At 39.5% G+C, this 23,388-nt stretch overlaps 2 protein-coding genes across 3 annotated transcripts; one reads left to right on the top strand and one right to left on the bottom strand.

Moving 5' to 3' along the window:
- Positions 1–379: 379 nt before the first annotated feature.
- On the top strand, positions 380–18,908 carry si:zfos-943e10.1 (GRAM domain-containing protein 2B). Its single transcript, XM_004562009.3, has 13 exons — positions 380–577; positions 12,105–12,278; positions 13,512–13,575; positions 13,660–13,732; positions 13,855–13,958; positions 14,064–14,162; positions 14,358–14,429; positions 14,657–14,725; positions 14,835–14,934; positions 15,196–15,285; positions 15,459–15,558; positions 15,947–16,054; positions 16,723–18,908. Exons 1-13 carry the CDS (start codon positions 486–488, stop codon positions 16,739–16,741), a joined length of 1,164 nt encoding a protein of 387 aa, XP_004562066.3. The 5' UTR covers positions 380–485; the 3' UTR covers positions 16,742–18,908.
- A 679-nt stretch (positions 18,909–19,587) lies between these two features.
- On the bottom strand, positions 19,588–22,958 carry lim2.2 (lens intrinsic membrane protein 2.2). Of its 2 annotated transcripts, none has more exons than XM_004562008.3 (5): positions 22,866–22,958; positions 21,690–21,912; positions 21,045–21,185; positions 20,585–20,719; positions 19,588–19,865 (listed from the first exon to the last, which is right to left on the bottom strand). In XM_004562008.3, exons 2-5 carry the CDS (start codon positions 21,865–21,867, stop codon positions 19,795–19,797), a joined length of 525 nt encoding a protein of 174 aa, XP_004562065.1. In that variant the 5' UTR covers positions 21,868–21,912; positions 22,866–22,958; the 3' UTR covers positions 19,588–19,794. The 2 variants fall into 2 exon arrangements, with proteins under 2 accessions (XP_004562065.1, XP_076730491.1); XM_076874376.1 differs by lacking the exon at positions 22,866–22,958 and adding an exon at positions 22,725–22,815.
- Between the last annotated feature and the right edge of the window lie 430 nt (positions 22,959–23,388).

Below are 23,388 nucleotides of genomic sequence, written 5' to 3' on the forward strand. Positions count from 1 at the left end.
GTAAGTAGGCAACTGTCTGCAGCTTTTTCAAATTAACTTCAGTATATTTTGACACAAGAAACACTGTTGTTAAACCACAGGGCATACACCCCTCTGTTGATCGCACGTGAGATGTTAAAACCGTGTAAATTATTGACTGAAAAGGCCATGCCAGCACAACAACGTTACAGGGCCCCGTTTTTATACCGCTCTTCAGAAAGGGACGACCCCATTTCCATAAAAGGTAATGGGCGGTCAACGCAAGACAAACCACCGTATTCTGATTGGACAACCGGGCTGACATGACCGTTTTTTCAACCTTGTTTGCCAAATGTGATTGGTCCTCCGACTTGGTCCGATTTAAGCTCATTATCATAATCAGCCGTGGCTGAAGTGGGGAAGAAGAGGGGGGTCAGGGGGAAAAAAGCAGAAGCCAAACAAGAACGCTGGAGTTTGGCGTGGAGAGTCGTTTCTATACGAATCGACTACCACTGGCTGAGGGAAGAATGCTTGAAAACAAAAGAGAGAGGTTGAAAACTTTCCTCAGGAAGATCGACGAGAAGGCCATTGTCAGAATAAAACACTTCATGAAAGAGAGGTAAGCGGTATTAATGCGGTGCGGCTAGCTGAACCGTTATTTGCCGGGTGTGCATCAGTACTGGGCGGATGCACACTATCCCTTTGACAGCAGCTTGTTCGATAAGATTTTATATTTTGAGTTCATGCTGACGTGCTGTTTAACCGAACAGTGTTAAATAAGTTTAAGGGAGCAATTTTGGTTAAGATGGACGTGATGCCAGTTACTGGGGATTTACTGCTAACATGGTAGCACTCGCTAGGCCGAAGATCTGCTGATATTTAAATGAACTAATGCTAACGATACATTCATATATATATATATATATATATATATATTATTTATTTATTTATTTATTTTTACGAAATTAAAGCTGTTAAAGGGTAAGAGCTAAAGCTCACTAGGCACCAGTAAATAATTGCAGCCGCTGGCACCTTTTATAGTATTGGTTTGTGTGCATTAGCACAGCATATACTGAAGCATAAGAGCCTAAAGGATGTTGTTAGCTTAGCCACTGACTTGGCTGGTAGTCTGAGCATCTGACCCCATTCATGTTTCCTGGCTAGTCTTGGTAAAAGTGTTTTCCAGTGTTAAAATGTAATTACTTGGCCACTGATGTATGAAATGTTGTCCTCTGAAGTAAACATATGTGCTTTAAAACTTAACACCAATGTGTGAAGTGTGGGTTTACACGCTGGGTGGGAGGGTGGGTGGTGTAATTTTAAACTGTTGTCTTTCATCGTTTATTTCAAATTTTCTAGAACAGTGTAGTCGACCCATTTTAGCCTTGTGATGTTTGTGTGAGCAGTATTAGCTCCTTAATCTTTTCCAGTAAGCGTAAATAAACAGTATTACCAGATGGAGAGTGGTGTAAACTAAGCTAGTCCAGAACTTGTAGGCTCTTAATCTCGCCTTTGCCCATTTCTGAGAAATCATGACTTCATCTGCTGACCAATGTGGGTCAGATTGGCGTCATATTGATTCTGTAGTCATCCTCACTGATAATCCAGTCTTTTCAGTGGGCAGAGGCACGTTTACCACCATCACAGTCACCCACACGAGCCTACAGTATGGTGTGTTTCCCTCTAACCTCTCAGGGAAACGCACAAACACACTTGTCACATGTAGTATGTCCAAGTCTGTCTTCTCAGAAAAAACTATTTATAGCTCCTGTGAGTTGACCACGGGTGGTACGTGGTGTATTATATAAATGCTTTCAGCATTTCATTGTGAGTACTCACGTCCTCTGAGCTCTGCCTTTAAGTTCTTCCCCTTACATGGCCATTTGCTCGAGTGCCAACCGAGCTGAAGTGTCCTGCCGGTTATCAGGATAGCTACTGTGTGTGTCCAGTATGGCATGTACCATGATTATGTTTCCAAAACTCGCACTTTTTTTTATGATGGGTTAAGGCTTCAAGAAAAACCAAAACTTTTGCCTTGCGATTGCAACATTAAGCCAGAGTAATTCAATTCCCTGCATTGATTAATTTCCAGAATGAAGTTGAAAGTATCAGATAGATTTAATAAATGTGCTGCTTATTTTTGTCAAAAAAAGTGACTGAAGCCAGGAATTAAGTGAAATCTCTGCCTTTACACAGATTACATGCTTCAGAGCTCATTGCAAGTTGTAGTTGTTTTGCATACTGTCAGATGTCTTTGCTTCCAATGTAAAATAACCTGGTGCAGATTAGCTGCAATGTCTGGGCGTAGGAGCCTAGTATAGTCTGGGTGGGGCAGCTATGACTCCAGAAGGATGCTCTCAGTGCAGACCTTCCTTGCCACTGTAGGCAGAGAAGACTGGTTTAAATAATGCTGCAGGCATTGGGAAATCTGAAGTTAGAAGATGAAAACCACATTTGCACCACTGTTTGTCAGTAAATGAAAGGTTGAAGGCCAACTAGGTGGTCACATTTGAAGTTGCGTGTTGCTTCTATCAGTCTAGTGCCACCTTGTTACAGAGTCAAGAAAGAGGCTATATTTTTCTTAGCTTTTTTTTTTTTTTAACCTTTTTGGAGCTCGCAGTGGCTTGGAGAATTTCACCTAATGTTTTTGCATTGGTTAGTCTCATTTTAGAGAGATGACTTTATGCAGGCTTATCTGAATGCACGAGTTAAAGCCTGTTTACGTTCGGCTCAACTTTGAACAGCAGAATAACATCTGATTTAGCTCTTCAATGACAGAATGTCTTGTCTCTAGTCAATAAAGAACTTAAACCTTGATTTTTATGACTACCTTATCTTTTCGACAAGGTGAAAACTGCTCATTGGAAGCTGTAGGAGGAACTATTTTTCCAGAGTATTAGACTGCATTTGTGGGGCCTAACGAGCCAGTTAATGTGTTTTGTGTTCAGTTTTTCACTACAAAAATGCTATAATTACTAGGGCTGGGCCATATTATACCATTCACGGTAATAGGGCTTTGGAGCGTGATGTCACGGGGGTGGGCGTGGAAAGGATTTTGGCCCGATCCGCCATTTTGGGGGTCTAAGTAAGGAGCGAAAGCATAGCCATGGTTCGTACTTGCTGTGTGGTCGGCTGCAATGTTCGATCTTACGACCGGCACGGGAATAAGTTTCGATTGTCTTTTTATGCTTTCCCAACCTGGAAGTAACATGAAGGAGCTCATGTATCGGATATTACCAAACGAAGGCGTCTAGCCTGGATAGCAGCCGTGAGACGAGCTGATATCCAGTTCTGTTACGTCTCCAGATATCAGTTGATGTGCTCAAGACATTTTCATTCCGGTAAGTTCTAAATATGTTCACATCACACTTTATAGCTGAATAATATCATCGTTGGTGGTCTCGGAAGTTATAGAAATTGCGATCAAACATAGAATGAAGTGACTTGATTGGTTGATGTAAAGGCAATAAATGAAATGAGACAGGAAGGACACAAATTGGCGTTAATAATTTACCCGATTATCAATGTGTTAATTTACATGTACTTTACAATTATGGGCATATAATATGATAACGATATTTTAGCAGTTCAATGATAAATGTATAACATTAATTATGGTGGGGGGTGGAAAATGGCTATTTCACTCGATGCACTCCAGCTGACTTACTTTGGTATGAATGACGACGTACTAGGAGTTTGGCGGCTTGAAAATAGCCAAATCTTGCACCCAGCCATTTGTAAATTGGATGTGCGCCTCCAGTGACTTGTAATTACGAAACTGGTTCGCTGTGTAAGCGCTTACTCCACAAACAAGATACGTGAAGATATCGGGGTAGGACAGTGGCGGTAAGTTTTCTGGGTCTTTACTCCACTGCCGTATTTCATATGGGTCCAGATTTGCGATGCACTCTATTTTTTTTTCCAAGTACCGCTGCTTCGCCTCTGGACGCAATCGGTCTCTATACCGTCTGTTTTCTTTTGAGCTGCTTTTAAGCGTGTTTCTTGTCGTCGTCGTTCCAACACAGTGTGTTTTTGATTCGTAGACCCCGAAAATGGAGCTGCGCTCCCACAATGCATTGCGGCGTGACGTCAACTCCAAAGCCCTATACCGGTACAAAGCTAGGCAACGATAAGAAAATGACATATCGCAATAGAATATGGGTAAAACGCGCATGCGCAGTGCCGAAAAGGCACGGAGAATGCACGGTAATGGAAAATGTGAATGGGGAAAGTAGATTGTTGAGTGAAACGGATGAGCCAGAATTGTTTTGTAAAAATGGTGCAGCTTAACTGGTTTGGTGTTTGTCCGTCAGATACACAACAAAGCACTTTTTAAATTTTTTTTATTTATTTATTTTTTTGTAGAACATGCAAGCGGGCTGTCGTTATTGCCGTATTTGTCGGACTAAGGTGCTTGTAAATCTGGGAATAATCTGGGTCCTAAACTCTGTCCTTTAAAGTCCCGAAGTCAAACGAACATCGCTGAGAGTGTAAAACGGTCTAAATTCTTTCATCTCTAATGAAATGATCAGCATTGCTGCTTTACCAGGTGTAACTATGAAGTTCAACATCCAGGCATCCATGAAAACAGAATTCATTACATTTAACGGAGTTAGAAGTTAGCTCGCTAGTTTCGCTTACCTAAACATGATATAGCATGTTCTGACTGAGAGATTTCTGAAAAAATCACTTCCAACATAAATGAAGACAGGAAGCGACACAGCAGTGACGTTTGTAGGGTTACTGAAGTTGGGCTAGCTGGTATATAATGAGGCTATCAACACAGCTGTGTTAGCATAACATAAACAGTGAAGCTCAAGGATGAATGCTAACACTTTTCCACTCGATAAAAGTTAATGTGACGGTTCCTGATGGTTAGAGACAAATGCAATCGCATGGCAGGATGCTGTAAACGGACCAAACTTCAGTCAGTAGAACAACTGAGATAATCCATCCACAATAGAAGGTTAGTCATTAATATACTGCAACAACATGGGAATAGATCAGTTGTGATAGAATACAGCATTAATGAATCAATGGTACAGAAGTGGAGGAATCAAGAAGAATGAGTTGAATAAAGTTTGATTTATCTCACTGCTTTGTTTCGCTTAACGTGCCTTATAATCTCGTGCACCTTATGGTCCGAGAAATACCTATTTGACTTTTTTTATTTGGCACACTGCAGTTTAATGTTGCAAAGCACCTCTTTTTAACTTCAGTGGATATTATACATGGTTATGCTCAGGATATGTCAGCCCATTTCTACTGGAAATGCCTTTTGGTTAAACTTTCAGCAAGGAATTTGCATTTGCACTGTTAAATGTTTATATGGCTTTAATGCATATAAAAACAGCTACTTGTTTAAGTAAAATGAATGGATGGGGGTTTTTTGCGCTAGTAAAGTTGTGGAGTAGGGTGTGAAACTCGAGACAGGTGAATTACATCAAAGACTGCCACAAAAGCAACCTGCCTTTTAGACAAACATTATTATTATTATTATTATTATTATTATTAGATCCGGCTAGGTGGTTTAAAGAATTTTTAAAACGGAACATGTCCTTGTGCAACCATCAGCATAAATTAACATCCCACACAAGTGAAGTGGATGTGTGGGGAAAGTTTTCACTCAACTACACTTCCTGCTCTGCAGTGAAATGGATTATATCCTTCACGCAAAAACATGTTTTACATGAATGTTTCCTATGGCTTTATTCACACACACCGTGATAGTCACACAGAAAGCTAGCTTAGGAAAGTTTGAGAGAAGATTTGTAAAACTTCCAGATGCTGTCAGATAATGAGATGTGTGTCTGAAACGAAATGTAGAAAAGGGACGGGTTTATGCATTGTGACATCTAAATTAATTTATTGCAATCCTTCATATGTTTGCACTTATTGTAATCGTAATGTTGAGTGGGACTTTAAAAAAAACAAACAAAAAACCAGCACATTACTAGGGCTCACCTGCCGGGACACTGTGAGCACTCTGTTTGTTGCCTTGAAGAAAGAACCTCTCTGTCTTTGCCTGGTTTGCACAGGAGGAAGTGGGGAGAGATGCTGTGTGCACAGGGCCACGTGATTCCCCACAGAGAAACACACATTTATCCTGTAATGCTCTCTGTTCTAGTTTGTGCATACACACACACAAACACACTTTTTCAACAGACTGGGTACTGGCAGGGTGCCACAGAGTCTGAAATTTTGCCATGTCCATTGGCTTCCTTCCCTGCCCTTCCTGGGTACTCTACTGACGCTCACAGACATGCACGTATGCAAGCAGACGCATTATGCTTTTCAGTCCAGCCGACAATATTATTAAGGTCATCTTTGACATTATGTCTGAAAGTTGTTGTTTTTTTGTTTTTGTTTTGTTTTTTTCATTTTTTGTTCCCTTTTTGGTTAAAAATTTAACTATGTTGTCATAAAGTAGTTGAGATGAATTTGTTTGTTGCATACTAGCTTTGGTGGATTATAAAAGATTATGGCTGTCAAATGACATGGTTCACCGAACACAGTTGCAATAATCTCTTGTGCTTTTATTGAACTTGTTCTGTTGGTTGCTGGAGAAAGAGTAGGTCACATTTATATTTAAAAAAACAAACAAAAACAGATCCATGGGTCTCCAGAAGATGGTGCTCTTACACTTTGTGTTTCTAATTGTTCTCAATATTCTCAATTATTCTGATCTTTGAGAGATTCACACATGTAATGCTTCCCCAAGCCTCACTTGTAAACTTTGGGCTGCGTGTTGGTTATGGAAATGCATTCTGTACTAAAGCAATTTTGTCTTAAGGCAACTGTCACTGCAGACCAGCTGACGCTGGCTTGACGTCTGAAGCTAAACTCTCGGGATCATCTCAGGGTAGTGAATGAAAGCAGTGTATACCCCAAGGAGTACTTTTAATGACTGGAATGTCCTGTACTGGAGAAATTGGTCTTCACCACACTAGAATTCACTGGTAATCACATTTGTATGACTATTATACTGAAAAGCATTTCTTTCACAGGCGAGAGAATAAATGGCAGTTCACCACCTTACAAACAGTGTGAAAGGTGATCTTTTGCTGAAACCTAGGCTGAACAATGCAGTAAAGTGGCACAACTCTTGATTTTTGGTTCTCTTAATATTCTTATGATGCAAACATGCATTCTATTGTCATCATGTTCAGTGAAATTCTAACAGGCCAGGTAATAAAAGTGTCTTTTCCTTTTTTGTCACTGGGACAAATTGACACATCAGGGGATTAACAGCCAGATCTGCTGTGGGGGTGTAGGTGTTGGCTTTGTGTAGCTTTTAAATAACTTGATTAAGGTTGTTGTGTAAGGGGTTTGTTGTGTGATGTTGTACAGTGTATCAGGAGTTTTAAAAAGCAGGGATAAGGGGGAAAACGGTGGCCCACTGACCAGCTGAATGTCAGTGGAACGCCTTTGTACTGTTTATATCCAAGGCATGTTTAGTCAACCCTCTGTCATTTTGATATAAAAGGGACAGTTGATAAAGTAATAAGGACATTAACTCTAAGAATATTACTAAGGAACTGAAATTTATTGAGATATGCATTTGCCTAATAAGCAGAAAATGCCCATCTTGATCTTGGGATGAGACACAAAACACTTTGGGGTGGCATCAAGAAGGTCATCCAGCATAAAAATCTGCCAGATCAGACATGATCCACCTGCTGTGGTGAATGATGGAGCAGCTAAAAGTAGTCATTTTCCCAGGTGACAATGAAGAGAAGTCATTACGAAATGGGAATTACTGGTACTGTAAAGTAGGAGCGTAATTGCCTCCATTAGGTAAATGCATGCTGTTCTACAATGTGTCATCCTATAGCTCTGCTCTGAGAAGCTCCTATTGAAAATGTTGCAACCAATATTTAGAAAGGAAGGAGTGGTTTCCTTTTTTCCTTTTTTTTTTTTTTTTTTTTTTTTTTGTATTGTGACTAAATTAGGCCTGAAGTCACATGCCCAGCTGGACGTTATCTTTCTCAGTGATGTTGATGTCATGGGTATAGAAATAGTCTATAGATGAAAAAACACCCTAGGCTCCACTACATTTACAGCACTCCACCTACGGGGTGATTTTTTTAAAAAAAAAATTTTAATTTTTTTTAATTTGTGTGTTAGTCAACAGCTTTTGAGGGACCCCCCCCCCCCCCCTCAACACAAATGTCCTTACATTGATGGCCCTGTTCACATCGTCTACAAAGGCTGGGTTGGCTATTGTCATGCGTGCATGTCATATTGTCGGCTGCTTCTGAAGTCACGGCCCCATTGTTATTGAGAACAGGCTATTGAATTTTGTTGTTTGCCTATGCAAACTAAGAATAACCCGGCACTGTTTCCCTCGGCCTCCACATTTTTATCAACTACCTCCCACTGTTACTTGTTTCCCTGACAACGCATACTAAAGCTGCATTAGAAAGGAGAGAGCTTGGGAGGAGATTTGGGGGTTTGAAATCAAATGACCTTTTTTTTTTTTTTTTTTTTTTTTTTTTAAGTTTACTGTGTTCATTCTGCTGTTTCCCATCTCCTGTCCTGCTGCGTGTTTCTGGATCTGGTGTTTTTGTCTTCATGCTGAACTAGCACACGTGCTTTAAGCCATTAAAAAGACCTTTAGTCCCTGGCTTCTGATTTGGCTCCTAACTCACCTAGGTCCAAGTTCAAAAGGTATTACCATTGTTATAGTCGCCTGTCTTGGCCAAAGGTTTCAGGGACTGTTGAAGACTAGTACGGAGAATTTCGTTGGTCATGGAAAGACCAAAAGTCTTGTTGAACCAGCCGGGTCCTGTGGATTCTCATTGCTCGGAAGATGTGAAAAGGTAAGACGAACAATCGAGTCTGCTTACTGATCTCAGCCAGTCATCTTCAGACTGTCAGGTAAAGCAGAACTTGCTCTAGCCATACGCAACTTTCTTTTAGTGTCAAATTGCAGAGATCTTTGTCATACTCTATATTATTTTTTTGATGAACCACTTTCCCGAAGCAGTTTTTAACTTTGTTTTGTCAGTGGATTCAGATTTGTTAGCTAGTAACCACTGAGACCTCTAATGTTGGCTCTTTGTCTGGTTAAAGATGGGAGAAGAGGAAAAAATGCAGATAAAGAAAGATATCTGTTGGCAATCTTTGTTCTATGCTGAGGTATATCACATTTCTCTTTGTACAGAATCTTTTCTTTCAGATATTGTACTCTACAGTGAGTTCTAATGAATAACATACCTCCATAACTTTATCTAAAAAAAAAGCAGATTTAAGAAAATCTTTGGCAGTGATATATTACGAGTGATACTTAAACTAGACTAAAAAGTTGTAATTTGTTACTTGAACAAGAAAGTAGGTCAGATGTCAGCGCCTTAGTCTAATTAATTCAACACATACGCATAACTCAACACCACCGCCTTTGAAATTTAGAAATGCCTCTGTTGCAACCTGTGCAGGACATGGGTGTTTCATCATTTCTTCCCCACATTGCTCATTTCATTACTTTTTTTTTTTTTTTTTTTTTTTTTTAAACACTGGGTACTCACTCACTAGCCTTGATTGCTTTGGCCTTGCCGTTTTTATACACCATTGAGCAAGTTTCTTCTACTGAGGCCTCATTGATAATCTTGAGATAACACTTCTGGCACGCAAACATGAATTATTTTTATTTTTAGATGATTATTTTTTAATTGCTCTCTTAATTTGCCAGCACATTGACGTTATCAGTGTTTTTGGAAGATATGTTAACAAACTAATGCAAAGGCTTGACAATGAAAATATCACAGAGGAGTTTAATTTTCAGATAGGCTGCACTGTTGAAATGTACGGGTGTTTGTGGCTTCCTGACTTAGAGGAAACGGCTTTAACCTTAATGGTTTTGCTTAGCTCTAAATAGAGGAAGTAGGTAAGAATGTCAAACAAGCTAGTAGTATTTCAATCATGCCTATATTGCTTTGCTGCTTTAATGTCTGCCAAGTAGGAAAGGGTCAGGTGAGCATATTTGAATACCCGACCAGCAGTTCAGGCCCGATTCTGAAATTGTTGTGACAGCACGCACCCTTCTTCAAGTGTAACAGCCACATTAACTTACTTGCCCACAGTTTCCAAATCTTTGGTAAATGTTTTAAAGAGGTTTTTTATATAGTTTTAAATATGCAATAAAAATAAGTTTCTAGAATAAAGTTTGTGCAACTACAATTGACTGAAAATGGGTTTTACATCAATGATTAAAAACTGGACATTCACATAGATGCTGAAATGTTATCCACTCTTGCTTGATTGTATTGCATTGCATAACAGAGCGGAATACTTTCCAAATAACAGGGCAGGTAACTGCAGTTGCATTCATGTTCTTTGTTTCTTCACGTTTGCCCTACTAAAAGGTCATGCTGAAAAGAAATCATTACAGCACAGAAATGGCTGACGCTGTTAGAGAAGCCAGCATATTATACTGTCGGTACAGTTGGGTGATTTCCTTACTTTTAACAGAAAATGTAAACTTTTGTTATTTGGTTTGTTATTTCCTCTGTGGTTAGATTCACTGACTGAAGGGGGAGATGGATAATGCACCACTTTCTAGAAGGGCTAGTGTTTTCACTTCACAAGAATTTCACCTTCACTGTCATACACATGGCTGTTAATTATTGGCTGATCTTTTTCCTTGTCGGATTTAGAGTTTGATGCTTTTGATCTGTGGATTTGTTTTGTTTCACATCAGGTGTGTGTGTGTGTGTGTGTGTGTGTGTGTGTGTGTGTGTACACGAGAAAGAGGAGGGACTGTGTGTGCTCTTGCCTGTATTTGTTTTGTTCTGGGGGTGTGGTTGAGTTTGACGTCACACGCTACGGAGTGTCACACCATTCTCATATAGAAACAGCTTCCTCTTTGCTAGCACATTCATACAGCAAGTGAGCAACAGGGTGGTTTTTTTGTTTTCTTTTTTCCCCTGTAGAAGGATGTGGTAAAGAGGCCTTATGTACAACAACTTAACTGGAACTACATGCATAATGTCAAGAGGATTTTAAAGATTTTTCTGGGAGGAGGGAGTCTTAATATTTGTTTAGTTCTTGGTTACCTTTTCTGCCTTGAGGCCTGTACGCAGGCTTTTTAGAAAAAAGAAACTTTTTTTTTTTTTTTTAATTATTCATTGTGTTCATTTATTAGGATAGGAAATGCCTACTGTCAGTAGGTATATGACTTTTCGTTCATCAAAGCGATTTAAATTTACCAGGTGAGTGGAAGTTCAAAGTTAATTTGTGTGGTGTTGTTGTCTTTGAACAAGAAATGCAGGCTTTACACTGTCTTATATAATGTGGGCTATGTGTTTTAGGGATTTCAGGATGTTGTAATCATTCCACTGTCTTATCCTGTGAATCTGTTTTGTTAGTTCCTTGTCAAGGACAGGCCATTGTTTCTTACAGAGCATATGGACTATAGAGACACTTGTAATCTTCTTTTTTACAAGACTCTTTATTGAAATGGTATATTTGCAGAGGCTTGTCAGGTTGAGAGCATGAACCTACGTCGATCAGATTGTAAAGCAGTCAGGTGCTTCTGGTCAACTGAGCTCTGATGCAATGTTATCAATAAAACCTTTTCTTTGGATTGGGTAGCGGATGCCAGCACATCAAAGATGGGCATCGTTTGACATAGATGTCAGATACATCTATGCATTACAGATGACTTCAGCGGAAAGGGATAAGTGATTTGGAGTTTTGTTTTTTTTTTTTTAAAAGAGAGGCTTAAAACACTCAAAGTTGATGTAGAGCAAAAATATGTCATGTTAACATATTGGCAGTGTTTAACTGACCTGTGTTTTGATGGTAGATGTTTGAGTTTTGTTGTTTCCCTGTGCTGTTTTTTTTTAGTGGTTTTCTCATTTGCCATCCTGTGGTAAGATGTTCTGTTTTTTAAATGGCTGCGGTAGACTGGTGCAACTATTTTTAAATGCATGTTTAGGTGCTATCAGTGGATGCTCGGACTTACTTTTTGTGTCCAACAAAGCAGAATCACTCGTATTTGCACTGTGAAAAGTCATCGTCTACTTGGAGACTTTCTAAATTGTTTGCGTACATGTGAATGTCTTTCTAAAACCTAAAGTGGCTCATTTTGTAATTTTTTTTTGTTTTTTCTTTCTCCCCCTTTCCCCCCCCTTAATTTGTTGCAGCTACCCAGTAGAGAGCAGCAGTGGTGGGCTGCCAGCCAAAGTAAGGAAAAGCAGGAGCACCTTAAGCAATGGCAGCATCAAGAAGGTGGACGCGAGGAAAGCTTTGAGTTTAGAGGCGGCCCAGCTCGAGATCCAGCAACAGCACAAAACCCTGACCAGACAAGCACCTGTCAGGTGGGCTTCATGGGGACACAGTTCTAATTACACAAAAGCCAAAAACGTGGATTCTGTGACGGTTAATAACAGCCTCATACAAATTTTGGAAAGTGACACTCGTTTTGTTATTTTGTCTCTATACACCACCACGGAGGAGTAGAAGATTGAACTTGAACCTTTAAATTTACTTTACTATTTAAAAATAAATAAATAAATGTCTAATTCTTCTTAATACGGTGGCTTAATGTGTTAAATTAAAACTTTCCCAAAGAGCCACGTTTGTGTGTACTCTGTTATTCAGATCAGTTAAATTTGGTAGAGCAAGAAATTGTTTTAATCTCACATTTGTTTTAATAAAGAGATGAACATTTTAAATGGGTGAAAAAATAAAACTCCATAATAAATTAACAGTATTTCACTGCCTGGAGGTGCTTACGGTTACACAGCTGATGTTATGTGGACTCTCTCATTGAGAACACATATCACAAGACCTGACCCCCTCAGGCATCATGCACACATGACCACACACCCCATGTAGGCTGGTTTCTCACATGATTCAAATGCATGAGCGTGGGGATGAGTTTGATTCCTGATGATTCAGTCTTGATTATTTCTTTTGTCTAGTTGTGTGGGCATAGTGAACACTCTGAAGAGATTCAAAGATATTCAAATGCTGATTTGTTTTTTTTATAACCGTATTGGCAGCTTTACTCATTTATAGATAATGCTATAAATAAGCGTTTTAGTAGTTCAGATGGAGTGTTAAATCTCAGTCATTGCCTTACCTCGTAGCTAAAGATTAAAAGCATGTGACAAATTTAAATATGAGTGCTGTGCTTGTGGAAAACATACCATGGGTGCGTGGGAGCAGGTGAAAATATCACTTGTCAACATTTTTAAGGTTGTTGAACAGGTTTCCTAACAAAGTAATTGTTAACGTTTTACATTTAAATAAAGTAATTGTCGTCATTTTTACTTTCTTTCTAACTCCATCACTGCTTCGCTGCTATGTAGTGCTGTGTGTGTTTGTGTGTCGCAGTCAAAGACAGGCTGCAATTCAAGAAATATAAACATGGCAGAGAGAGTTTTGCATATTTTTCCTGCTCATTTGACACAGGACCTATCAGGGCAGCTTCACATGAGCCTTGTAATCCAGGAAAAAGTCAGATGATATGGTTCATGCGGGTAAAATGTTGTGTTCATTTCCTTTTTAGTCATGCCTTAATCACTCTTATTTCATGTTCTCCTCAGGGCGCAAACTTTTGACGTCGACAGCAAAGACTTTAAGAAGACCGAGGGCACCGGCTCACAAAGTGTAAGTCCACCTCAACTTTAAAAGCAAACTGATGAAGAAAGTATTTCACTTTAATTAAATAACAATCCAATTTTATTATTTCAGAGTTTTAAAAAGCACAACAAAACATTTCACAAGTTGTTTCCAGACATTCCTGAGAGTGAAGACTTGATTCATGGTAAGTTTTTAAAAAAAAAAAATTATTAAATGAAGAATCAAAGTTTTTTTTTTTTTTTTTTTTTTTTTTTTTTAAAAAGAACAAGCTGCATAAAACTGAACGGTTCTGCTCTCCTCTCCCAGCATACATCTGCGCCCTGCAGAAGGAGGTGCCCTACCATGGTCGGCTATACATCACTGACACGCATGCTTGTTTCTTTTCCTCTGTTTTGCTTAAGGATACTAAGGTATTTATCAGCTCAGACCTCGCCCATCATTCTTTTTAGCTCGTTGTGGGATTTGTCTGACGCAAGTCTGACCTTTTCTTTGTGTGTGTTCGTGTGCCTTTGCAGGTAGTGGTTCCAGTTTCCTGCATTAAAAGAGTGAAAAAGCAGAATACAGCTTTGCTGGTACCCAACGCCTTGTCAATTCGCACCACAGAGGGAGATAAGGTCAGTTTCTCACCTTTATCCTCACACAATCTTTAGTTAACACTTATTGAGCCTACACAGCGTGTGCAGTCAAAGTCAAACGTAAGCTTTGAACTCTGATTTATGAGTAATGTAGTCAGTGGCTGGGTGACCTTTTATGTTGGGCAGATGGCTAATGTTCGTTTTGTTTTCTTTATATTCCCTCCCATTGTGCAGTACCTCTTTGTGGCTCTGAGGAATAGAGAGTCGTGTTTTCAGCTGCTGCGTTCAGTCTGTCCTCAGCTAGAGGTGAGTGGCTGAGGTCACAAAAGAAATCTAAATTTCTGCAATGGATCACAATATTGTAAAACTATACCATGTCACTGTTGGCTTATTGGAAGTCTTGCAACGAATGTGCTTTTCCAGCCATGCTGTTGCATCTACAAGTTTAAATAAACCTTTTCAGAGCGTGCAGAATATAAACTCCATGAATGACAACTTAATACTTTTTTTGTTTTTTAATGCCTCTGTTTCAGGATGTCAGTGCAAACAGTAGCCCTCTCTTCTCCTCAGCTGAAAACAGCTTTGATAAGAACAAACTTGTGGTGAGTAACTCTTTTCTGCATTTTAAAACCATGATTGTTTCTTTTTGTTTTTTCTCCCGCTCTTTTTTTTGTACTGATGGTTTTTGTTCTGTGTTCATCTTACTGACAGAACTCCAGCCAGTCCAGTCTGGACGATAGCTTCGACCAATTCAATGGCTCCAAGTCTCAGACTTTACAAGAGGACCACCCTCTGCATAGACTGCATACAGGTGAAAATTCAGCACCACCTCTAAGCGTTGAGCTGTCTTTTGTTTTTGTTTGTTTTTTTAATGCATTATTGTTGTTACTTGTTAGTAACTTGTAGCGTTTCTTAAAAGATAACTTGAAAATGCTGCAAGACCTCAGCTGACAGTGCTACGTGTTGATAGCGTTATCTACTCTTCTCCTATCAGACCTTGAACTTTGCACGTTTACCATCTCGATCAGAAACAAGTCTAACTTCCCCCCTTTCTTGCTTCTCCTGCTTACAGAGGCAGTGCCTAATGTAAATGGTTCCTCTCTGAAGAGCCTACATATGCAGCAGAGTGAAAGTTCATCTACAGAAGAGCTGTCTGTGTCAGGTAAGCAACACATGGCCAGTTAACACTAGTTACTGGCATTAGTTTTGCCTATGCTGGTAGGATATGGAAAACTGCATAAATATCGAAGGCCTGAAATTATAATATCACAACTGCTTGCAACGGACCTTAAAACCTTGGTGTTGTTATTGGTGTTAAATTATTATATGTTTTAGGTGGATCATGGGTGTGGAATGTGACTGAAAAAGCCAAGTCCTTGGTGGTTCAGAGAGAGGCCAGCAACCTCAACACTCTGCTCTTCATTTACTTGATTTTGTGAGTAGATCCTTCTCTCCCAGCTGTCTTTATCCTCATGACTTTATCTGAACTTGCATTTCACTCCCAAATTCTCAATTTGAGGGGCGAAAAAGTAAAAAGTGGTTCTAAAGCAGATAATCTTGTAGAATATACCAACAAAAGTAACTTGTCAACTATTTATGTGATTTATTAGTTTGTTAAATGGGACAATTGTTAAGAAACAAAATTTTCAGTCTGTTTTTAATAATATTACATATTTTATAAAAATGCATTAGCTCTAGCATCACTTTGGAATTGGCTATTTAGTCTGTTTTGTTTGAGCAGCTGTTGGTTGAATCTATGGAAAGGTCTGCATTTGATTCTTTGACACCCAGGCAGTGAATCTGACTTATATTATATGTTGTAGGGTGGTGCTGCTGCTGCTGTCTTCGGGCTACATCGGTTTACGTATCGTGGCCCTGGAGGAACAGCTGACGTCCCTGGGCGCTCTGCCTGAATTCAACTTGCAGAGCAGGTAAAATGTCCTTGATTTTTTATTTTTTTTTATTTTTTTAAAATCTTGTGTGTTGGCATGTTTGCAGAGAGAAGAGGGCTGCAGCTTGACACAGGAGATGAGAGAGAGAAAAATTTGCATAGTTTTTTCCTGCTCATTTGGCTCCGATCCTGTAGACGAGAGGAAGAAAGGGTGGAAACATGTATTATAATCTAGGAAAATCTGACTTATCCTGGGCCACTGCCTGTTTAGTCAGATGTTGTAAGTGTCTTTATGTATAGAAATTTATGTGTGATCTTCAGCCAAGCGTTTGCAAAAGTACAGATCATGACTGAAAACCTTAGTACATCAGCTCAGAATAGGTGTTTTATCAGAGGTGATCACTCAGAAGCGCGGTTTCCACTGACTGTTTCTTTTGAGGGGACCAGTGGACCCGAACCCGTATAAAGTAGTTGCATTCAATTACCCTGAAACATGCTGCTGATCTGCTTGAAGGACAATAATGCTCCCATCTTTACATTTATTAATAATTCCAAACTGTTTGCAGAGGGAGTGTTGGGAATTCAGTCATCTACATTTTGATCACGAGTTTGCTCGAAGGAAGACTAAGTTAATATTGCAGCCGAGCAAACAAATGTAATTCCAGGAGTAGGTGTAGCTTAACGCACTGTTTCTCTTTCTTTTCACAGGTACCAAAAAGACACATAACAATCAGCAACTTAAGGAGAGATTGGTTGACTCATGATCGGAAGATCATTTCTGCCTCTTCCCAGCAGAACCAGCCAGGGAACTTTAACGTACTCAGACTTTGGTCTCGATGTGGCCTGCACAAAAGAAGAGTGGCCAACATGTGCAATTTCAGACACAACTTGTTGACTTGAAGGGCTATATTTCCTCCAAGTGCAGTAAACAACACAGCAAAACAAAAGGACATGCTGCGACCCAGTCACATAGAGCCGAGCCAAAAACATGTACACGCACTGCCTGGTTGCAGTGTCTGTTTGAACCAAAGCCAAATGACTCTTAGTGAGGTGCCACATTAGTCAAGTCGATAGGCACGCTTCTGGCAGCAACTGTTCCACATCTGTGAATTTACGTTGTCCTCTTCTTTCTGAGCATGCATTCTTGAACAGGGCTTAAAGCATTAGCCTGCTGTAGTGCCGATGATTGCACCTCACCTCTCTCGACGTAGTGCTATGCATAGCCAAAGATGCACACGTCTTTTGCATGAGTGATGATGGAATGATGTTTTTGTCTGTTATTTAGCCCTCAATCAGCAGTGGTGTCTAAACGCCTTTTAAATCCAGTCACTTTCGGGTACTTCTCTTCAAATGGTTCTTATATTCTGAATCGGCGGTGAGTTGAAATGATGATGGCTAAGATCCAAACTTCAGATCAGCCCGCAGAGGCTCGATACTTTCCTGATCTTGTCCTTTCTCTCTCTCTCTCTCTCTGTCCAAGCAGAAATGATTGCAGTATTACTTCTTGAGTTTGGCAGGATTTAAACCTGTTTAATGATCATTGCTCAGAAGTGATTTTTTTTTTTTTTTTTCCCTCCCAGTCTCTACTGGATGAATGCATCAACAATGCACAAAATACACAAGAATATTAGGAAGCTGTATTAGGTAAAGAAATGTTTTTGAGTACAGCTTTTCGCTGACTTTGGTCTTCAAGAGTAGCAATCAAACCTGTCTTTTTGATGTTCACTGCAAACCTCTCTCTATGACAGGCCTGTTGGGGACCAAGGTGGCATTTCTTCAGGTTATTTAAAGTAGCACCAATAACATATTTCTAATGTAGGTGTCTGGGGAAAAACGGGCACTTGACTGATTCTGTGTACTCTTTGTCACCTGAAGAGGATTTTTTTTTTTTTTTCTTCTTCTTAAATAACCACACTTGCTGCAAGGTCCGAGATTATCATAAGTAAAACAAGTGGTCCCAAAAAGAAATTTCAATATGCAACGAATTGTTTTGCATGACAAAATGTAATTTCTGTGAGCAGTTTGTTTGTTTTGTCTTTTAAATGGAACTTGATGTTCGTGGGTTCGTGGAAATTGAGTGAAAGAATCGTCTCGAGGGAGCAAGCGCACTTTAAAAACTTGTGGTGTGCCTGTCACAATCCAAGACGCTGTTTGGATTGAGAAGAAATGGCAAAAGTGGTGTTCTGTGGTAACTAAAGGTGCTTAGACCTTATTTTAAACAACAAAAAAGATTTCACTCAGGGGTGGTGGGGCACTACCCACCATGTGGTTTTAGGTTGTCAACTTTTCCGCTCATTTCAAAGTCTTGTTCTCATGGTGGGGTTCACATTCTATCCTCTGTGGTTCCTCCAGTGTTCCTTAAAGAAAGAACACTGTTTCATTGAGTTTGCTCAACTTTACCAATTGATAAAACTGTTTGCTTTCTGGCTGTTGGTTTTTTGTTAGTTTGTTTTTGTTTTGTTTTTTTGTTTTTTTTCCCCCCTTTTGTACGACCTGTTTAAACTAACAATGCATATCCATCTCAGTGATTTAGCATCACCTTTTATGGAAGCTCTCAGGAGAGTCCTTTTGTGATGTTCAGTTAAGGTTACTCTCATAATGCCACATACAGTACTGTCAGTTCTTACACCCCCCCCCCCCCCCCCCTCCCCCACCTGGGGGCAGCACACACATGCAAGTACCGTCCTCAAAAAGACTCCTTTAATTCAGTGAGGAGGGTAGTAATTGTGAGGTTTTGCACTATTACAAGTGTTGTAAATAATTTTGTATCATTTGTTAACGCCCTTAATTCTATTATTGTCCCATATTTATTTGCATTCTGTGTAATTCAAAGTAGTCTCTGTGAGATGACTTTGCTATTGTTCAAAATAAATCAAATGTTTCAGTAAATAATATCTTGTGCTCTGTTATATTTTTCCTTTTTTATTTTGATAAATTGGACGTGGTAAACGGATGGAAAACATGAAGTCTGGGAGTGGCAGGTAACTTGGATACTATCCAATCTAAATAACTACACGCCTTTTAAACCCATTTCCAATTCATGCCAGTGTTTGCTGAGAAATTTCTAAACCCACGGCCGCCTCCTTGGGATTTACTAGCACGCACACAGGCATTGAAAATCAGGTATGAGTTGTAACTGGAAGTCATGGGAAAAACACATTCTTCAGTGTTGTATGCAGGAACTTCATGGTTGAGTCTTTAGCGTTTAATGTGCACTAAGACTTACAATAATTATTGTCTCTTGGTATTATCTGATACTGATATAAAGGTATTCCCAGCAGTATCAACAATTAACGCTTACTTTATATGTTGATGACTTGTATCTATATAGTTGGTAAATATTAATAGTCAGATGAACAGGCAGAATCAAGACTTAATGAAACCTCATAGATGATTTAAAGCCCGAGTTGCATAACTTAAGGAAAAGACTCCTCTTGAGCAGAGCGCTTACATACCTCCTGTTTGTGGCATTAGAGCGCCATCTAGTGGACAATCTGTCACATAACCTTTAAACGACATTCATTTTAAGAGTTTGACTTTCTGGTTAAATAAAGTGTTAAAAACCAACTGGAATATTATTTTTCAATTGGTTTTAAATCAATAATTCACACAGTTACAGTTTATGTATCTACATTAAAGTAAAAGCAGTGGTGTACTAGCACGTGGTGTCAAATATGTATTACAGGGAAACCAGAAAGAAAGGAATCTATATTCATTTATTCCATCCTAGGTACTCAAAAGCAGCAACAGTCTGCAAGCGGAGCAGTGCGTTAGTGCTGTTCAGCTCTCCGGGTTATTGGGGGGAGCAGGTTCTGCAGTGGTCCGCTGGTAGGCACAGAGTTGGAACACGCCTAAAAGGAAATGATATGTAGATAAGTATTAAAATACCTTCTTAAAAACGATGGCTCTCAAACAATGAAAGCTCATTAGAAGGACAGAGTAGCCATGAGTAATTGTTACTAAGGTAGGAAATGCCAAGAAGCTGCTTAGTCCCTAAATGCACATATTCAACTCTGTATATTTTATATATTTTATTATTATTATTATTATTTTATTTTTTTACTATTTAATTTGTAAAAATGTGTACACACACACACACACACACACACACACACACACACACACACACACACACACACGTAGGAAAATATTTAGTATACACATCCAGAAATGCATACACTATTATATATTGTACATATATTTATTAGTTTCAGGTTGGCCATTCTTGTATTTTGCTCGTTTGTGTTGTTGTGTTTGCACATCTCTGTTGCTTGTGGGGCTCGCACACAAGAATTTCACTCGCATGTGCTGTGCCAGTGTGCCTGCACATGTGATGTGACAATAAAAAAGTGATTTGATTTGATTTGATTTGATAAATGTGTCCAGAAAATGCCCTTTTGTCATTTTATCATCAAGTTTGATATTTGACAAAAGCCTCACACTGAGGCTCTGGTTTTATTACTTATTAGAAAAATAATAAAATATTTAAAAAATAATAATAAAGCATGTTGCTTGTGATTCACTCACATTAAACATGACTCCTACAATAAGAAATAAATACAATTCAAACCTGCTGCAAAGGCCAAAATAATGGCAACCCAGCCTATGATGTAGGACCAGGAAAAGCGCCAGTCCAAGAAGCGTTTGCCAAAGAAGGTAACAGTCACACCAGTGTAAATTGCCAAAGCCAGCAGAGCGAGAAAACCTGAGAACAGAGGAGACAGAAAAAATCCACTGGGTAAAACATGAAGACATATTTCTTTGAGACCTGTATGTTGCCCCCAAAATATGAAAAAAATCAACACAAGACATTTAGTTAATTAGTTTGCATTCAGGACTTGAATGTATAATTGCTTCTGGAATCTTTTACATGATGGGAAGAGTTCCAAAAATAAAACCCAAGACAGAGGGCTGGCATCAGGCTGCCCCCTATCACCCCCAACTGGTCGTGTGACTGTTGGTGTGATTATTGAGTGTAAATAAAACTGTATTGAAATTTGTATTTTCTGATCTGCTCACTCTTGGTTTACCTGACAGGACCAGGGCAATGCCACCTGTGCGCACTCTCCTGTTCTTGGTGCCGTTAGTGAAAGCGCTCAGTCCAAGCACCACGCCAGCAAAACAGCTCAGCACTGCCAGCAGCATGAAGGCCCGTGTGGCATCCCAGAAGGCTGGAAACAAAAAGGTCAGAACCATGTCCACATGCTGAATATACACTTACATTTGCACTGATTGTGCAGCTCGTGTTGCCTCACCAAGAAGTCACAAAACCTGCCATGAATTTGATTATTTGTGTAAAACACTTAAGAATCATCTGCTTAAAATATTTAACTGTAAATAAGAATTGTAGCCAGTTAACTTTTAGAAAAAGCACACAGTTGCAGTGTAGAGGTAGGTGGACAGTATCGCTAGCAACACTGATATTGATATTAGGTCGATACTAGCATAATATCCTCTAAGTTCAGTATGTAGCCCTTTAAACGTGCTAAACATTATTTTTTGAATAACTGAGGTACTGCAGTCTTTAAGCCTACATATAAACCATGTGCACTTGCTTTAGCTTTCTATGCTGTACAAATTTTTCTACTCACAACATAGTCTGCATGAATTCAGATACTTTTGTTACAGTTAAATTTATGAGTTTGTTACAAAAAGTCTTGAGGTGGACCACTCACCTACAGTGATGGTGTGGGCGTGGCATTTGTGGTTGATGCAGAATCTCCAAAGCCCCTGATTGGCCGAGCTGCCAGAGTATCGATACTGCATCCAGAAGTCCGTCGCTGTAGAAACTATGAGAAGCACGAGGGCGGCCACGCCGCAGAGGGTGCCTCCTCCTGCTAAAGTATACAGCATTGTGGAGACGCCTGGCAAGAGACTGTCCTCCTAAACATTCAACAGCTGCTCGGGGAAGAGAGGACAGAGTTGGGGAAAATACAGAATTTGTGCACAACACTTACATATTAATTTCCTGAAAGATCAGCTGCACACAGTCTTTGGATTTGTTTTTTTCTCCTGTCGACCCTCGAGTCTTTTAGATGATCACATAAAAATGCACAAAGCTAAGTTCCTCGTTAATTACAGAAATCCATTACCAAATCTACATCTAGTAAGACAGCAAAGAGCAAGTCCCTGCCACACATGCACGTGGCTTAGTTCTTATAACTACAATAAAGGCAATCCAAAACTTGTTGCGAGTCTGAGGAGCTACCTCTTTCTGTTTAAAGCACGTTTTCCTTTTTAAATCTCGAGACATTATCTTGATGCATTTTGATGGAAAAGTTACATTTCGTATCACCACATCAGATAAATGTGCTTTTAATTTAATTCTAGAATTGGATATAGTCAGAAAAACACTTGACTCAAACTGCTGTATGACAAAAAGCTTGCCTAACAGGCAGTTCAGAGCCATTGTTCATCACTAATTCCCCTCCGTGCTCCACAAACTAATCTTCCACCACTGAGTAACTGAACCGTCAGCACTGCTGCTCTGTCAGCCAGCCAGTAAACCAGCAACTTCATGCACTGACTTTTCCCGTACTTCTCGCCAAAAAATTTCCAAACATCCAAAGAAATTTTATACCTGAGTCCCATATATTTCTATTAAGTAACATGAACCAACACTGGGGTCACAGGTCCAGTTTGTAAGCTGTACAGATCCTTTCTCAGTTAAAATAAATAAATATATAAATAAAAATCACCAATCTTGACACCTCATGTCTTCTATATCTTTGTAGGTTTTCCTCTTCAAAAGCAATTTTGTCCTTTTCCCTTTAAGGCCTCAAAGACTAATATTTTCCTGGCAAATACACTCAGTTACGTTCTTTTACACTTGTACATTTTTAAACTGATACCTCTGGTTTTGGCTGGTTGCTCTCCAGGTTTGTTGGCTGTGACAGTGCGCGTATCCTTTTTAAGCCCCCGTACCTCTGGCCCTCATTGTCCACTGCACAAAAGAGGGAATGATCGAGCGCAGCATGTGAGTGATGCTAAATCCCCCTCTTGCTCTCTTCTCTGCAGTTACCTCCATCCTTTTATCACCCCAGTGCATCTCTGAACTCTTGCTCTTGATTTTTCTCTATGTGCTGTATGACTTCCTATCATTTTTTTTTCAAACTTTTTCCTAGAAAATACTGGCTCAGACTTGGCAAGCTGTGAAAATGTATAAATTGCTTTTCTATCAAAGGCCAAAAACTGTATTACTGCCATGTAGCAATGGGAGTATGCTGGGATAGGCAGTAGCAGACTTATGTTGGCAATTGCACAGAGGAAAAGGTGAACCCATGTGCGCCCTGCACTTGCACATAACTATGTTTGCACCTACCTGTGTGCACAGGCTCTAAGATCATTTAAATCAGTGATGTACACTCACCAGTC

Source organism: Maylandia zebra, linkage group LG15, assembly GCF_041146795.1.
Source record: "Maylandia zebra isolate NMK-2024a linkage group LG15, Mzebra_GT3a, whole genome shotgun sequence".
NCBI classification, from domain to species: Eukaryota; Metazoa; Chordata; class Actinopteri; order Cichliformes; family Cichlidae; genus Maylandia; species Maylandia zebra.

What these genes read in the sequence shown, in the direction of transcription:
- si:zfos-943e10.1 (XM_004562009.3), top strand. Translation starts at nt 486, where the DNA reads ATGCTTGAAAACAAAAGAGAGAGGTTGAAAACTTTCCTCAGGAAGATC. An exon ending in GAGTGAAGACTTGATTCATG is followed by an intron (nt 13,733 to 13,854) that starts GTAAGTTTTTAA and finishes CTCCTCTCCCAG; the next exon opens with CATACATCTGCGCCCTGCAG. An exon ending in GCACCACAGAGGGAGATAAG is followed by an intron (nt 14,163 to 14,357) that starts GTCAGTTTCTCA and finishes CCCATTGTGCAG; the next exon opens with TACCTCTTTGTGGCTCTGAG.
- lim2.2 (XM_004562008.3), bottom strand. Translation starts at nt 21,867, where the DNA reads ATGCTGTATACTTTAGCAGGAGGAGGCACCCTCTGCGGCGTGGCCGCC. An exon ending in CGCCCACACCATCACTGTAG is followed by an intron (nt 21,186 to 21,689) that starts GTGAGTGGTCCA and finishes TTTTGTTTCCAG; the next exon opens with CCTTCTGGGATGCCACACGG. An exon ending in CATTGCCCTGGTCCTGTCAG is followed by an intron (nt 20,720 to 21,044) that starts GTAAACCAAGAG and finishes CTCTGTTCTCAG; the next exon opens with GTTTTCTCGCTCTGCTGGCT.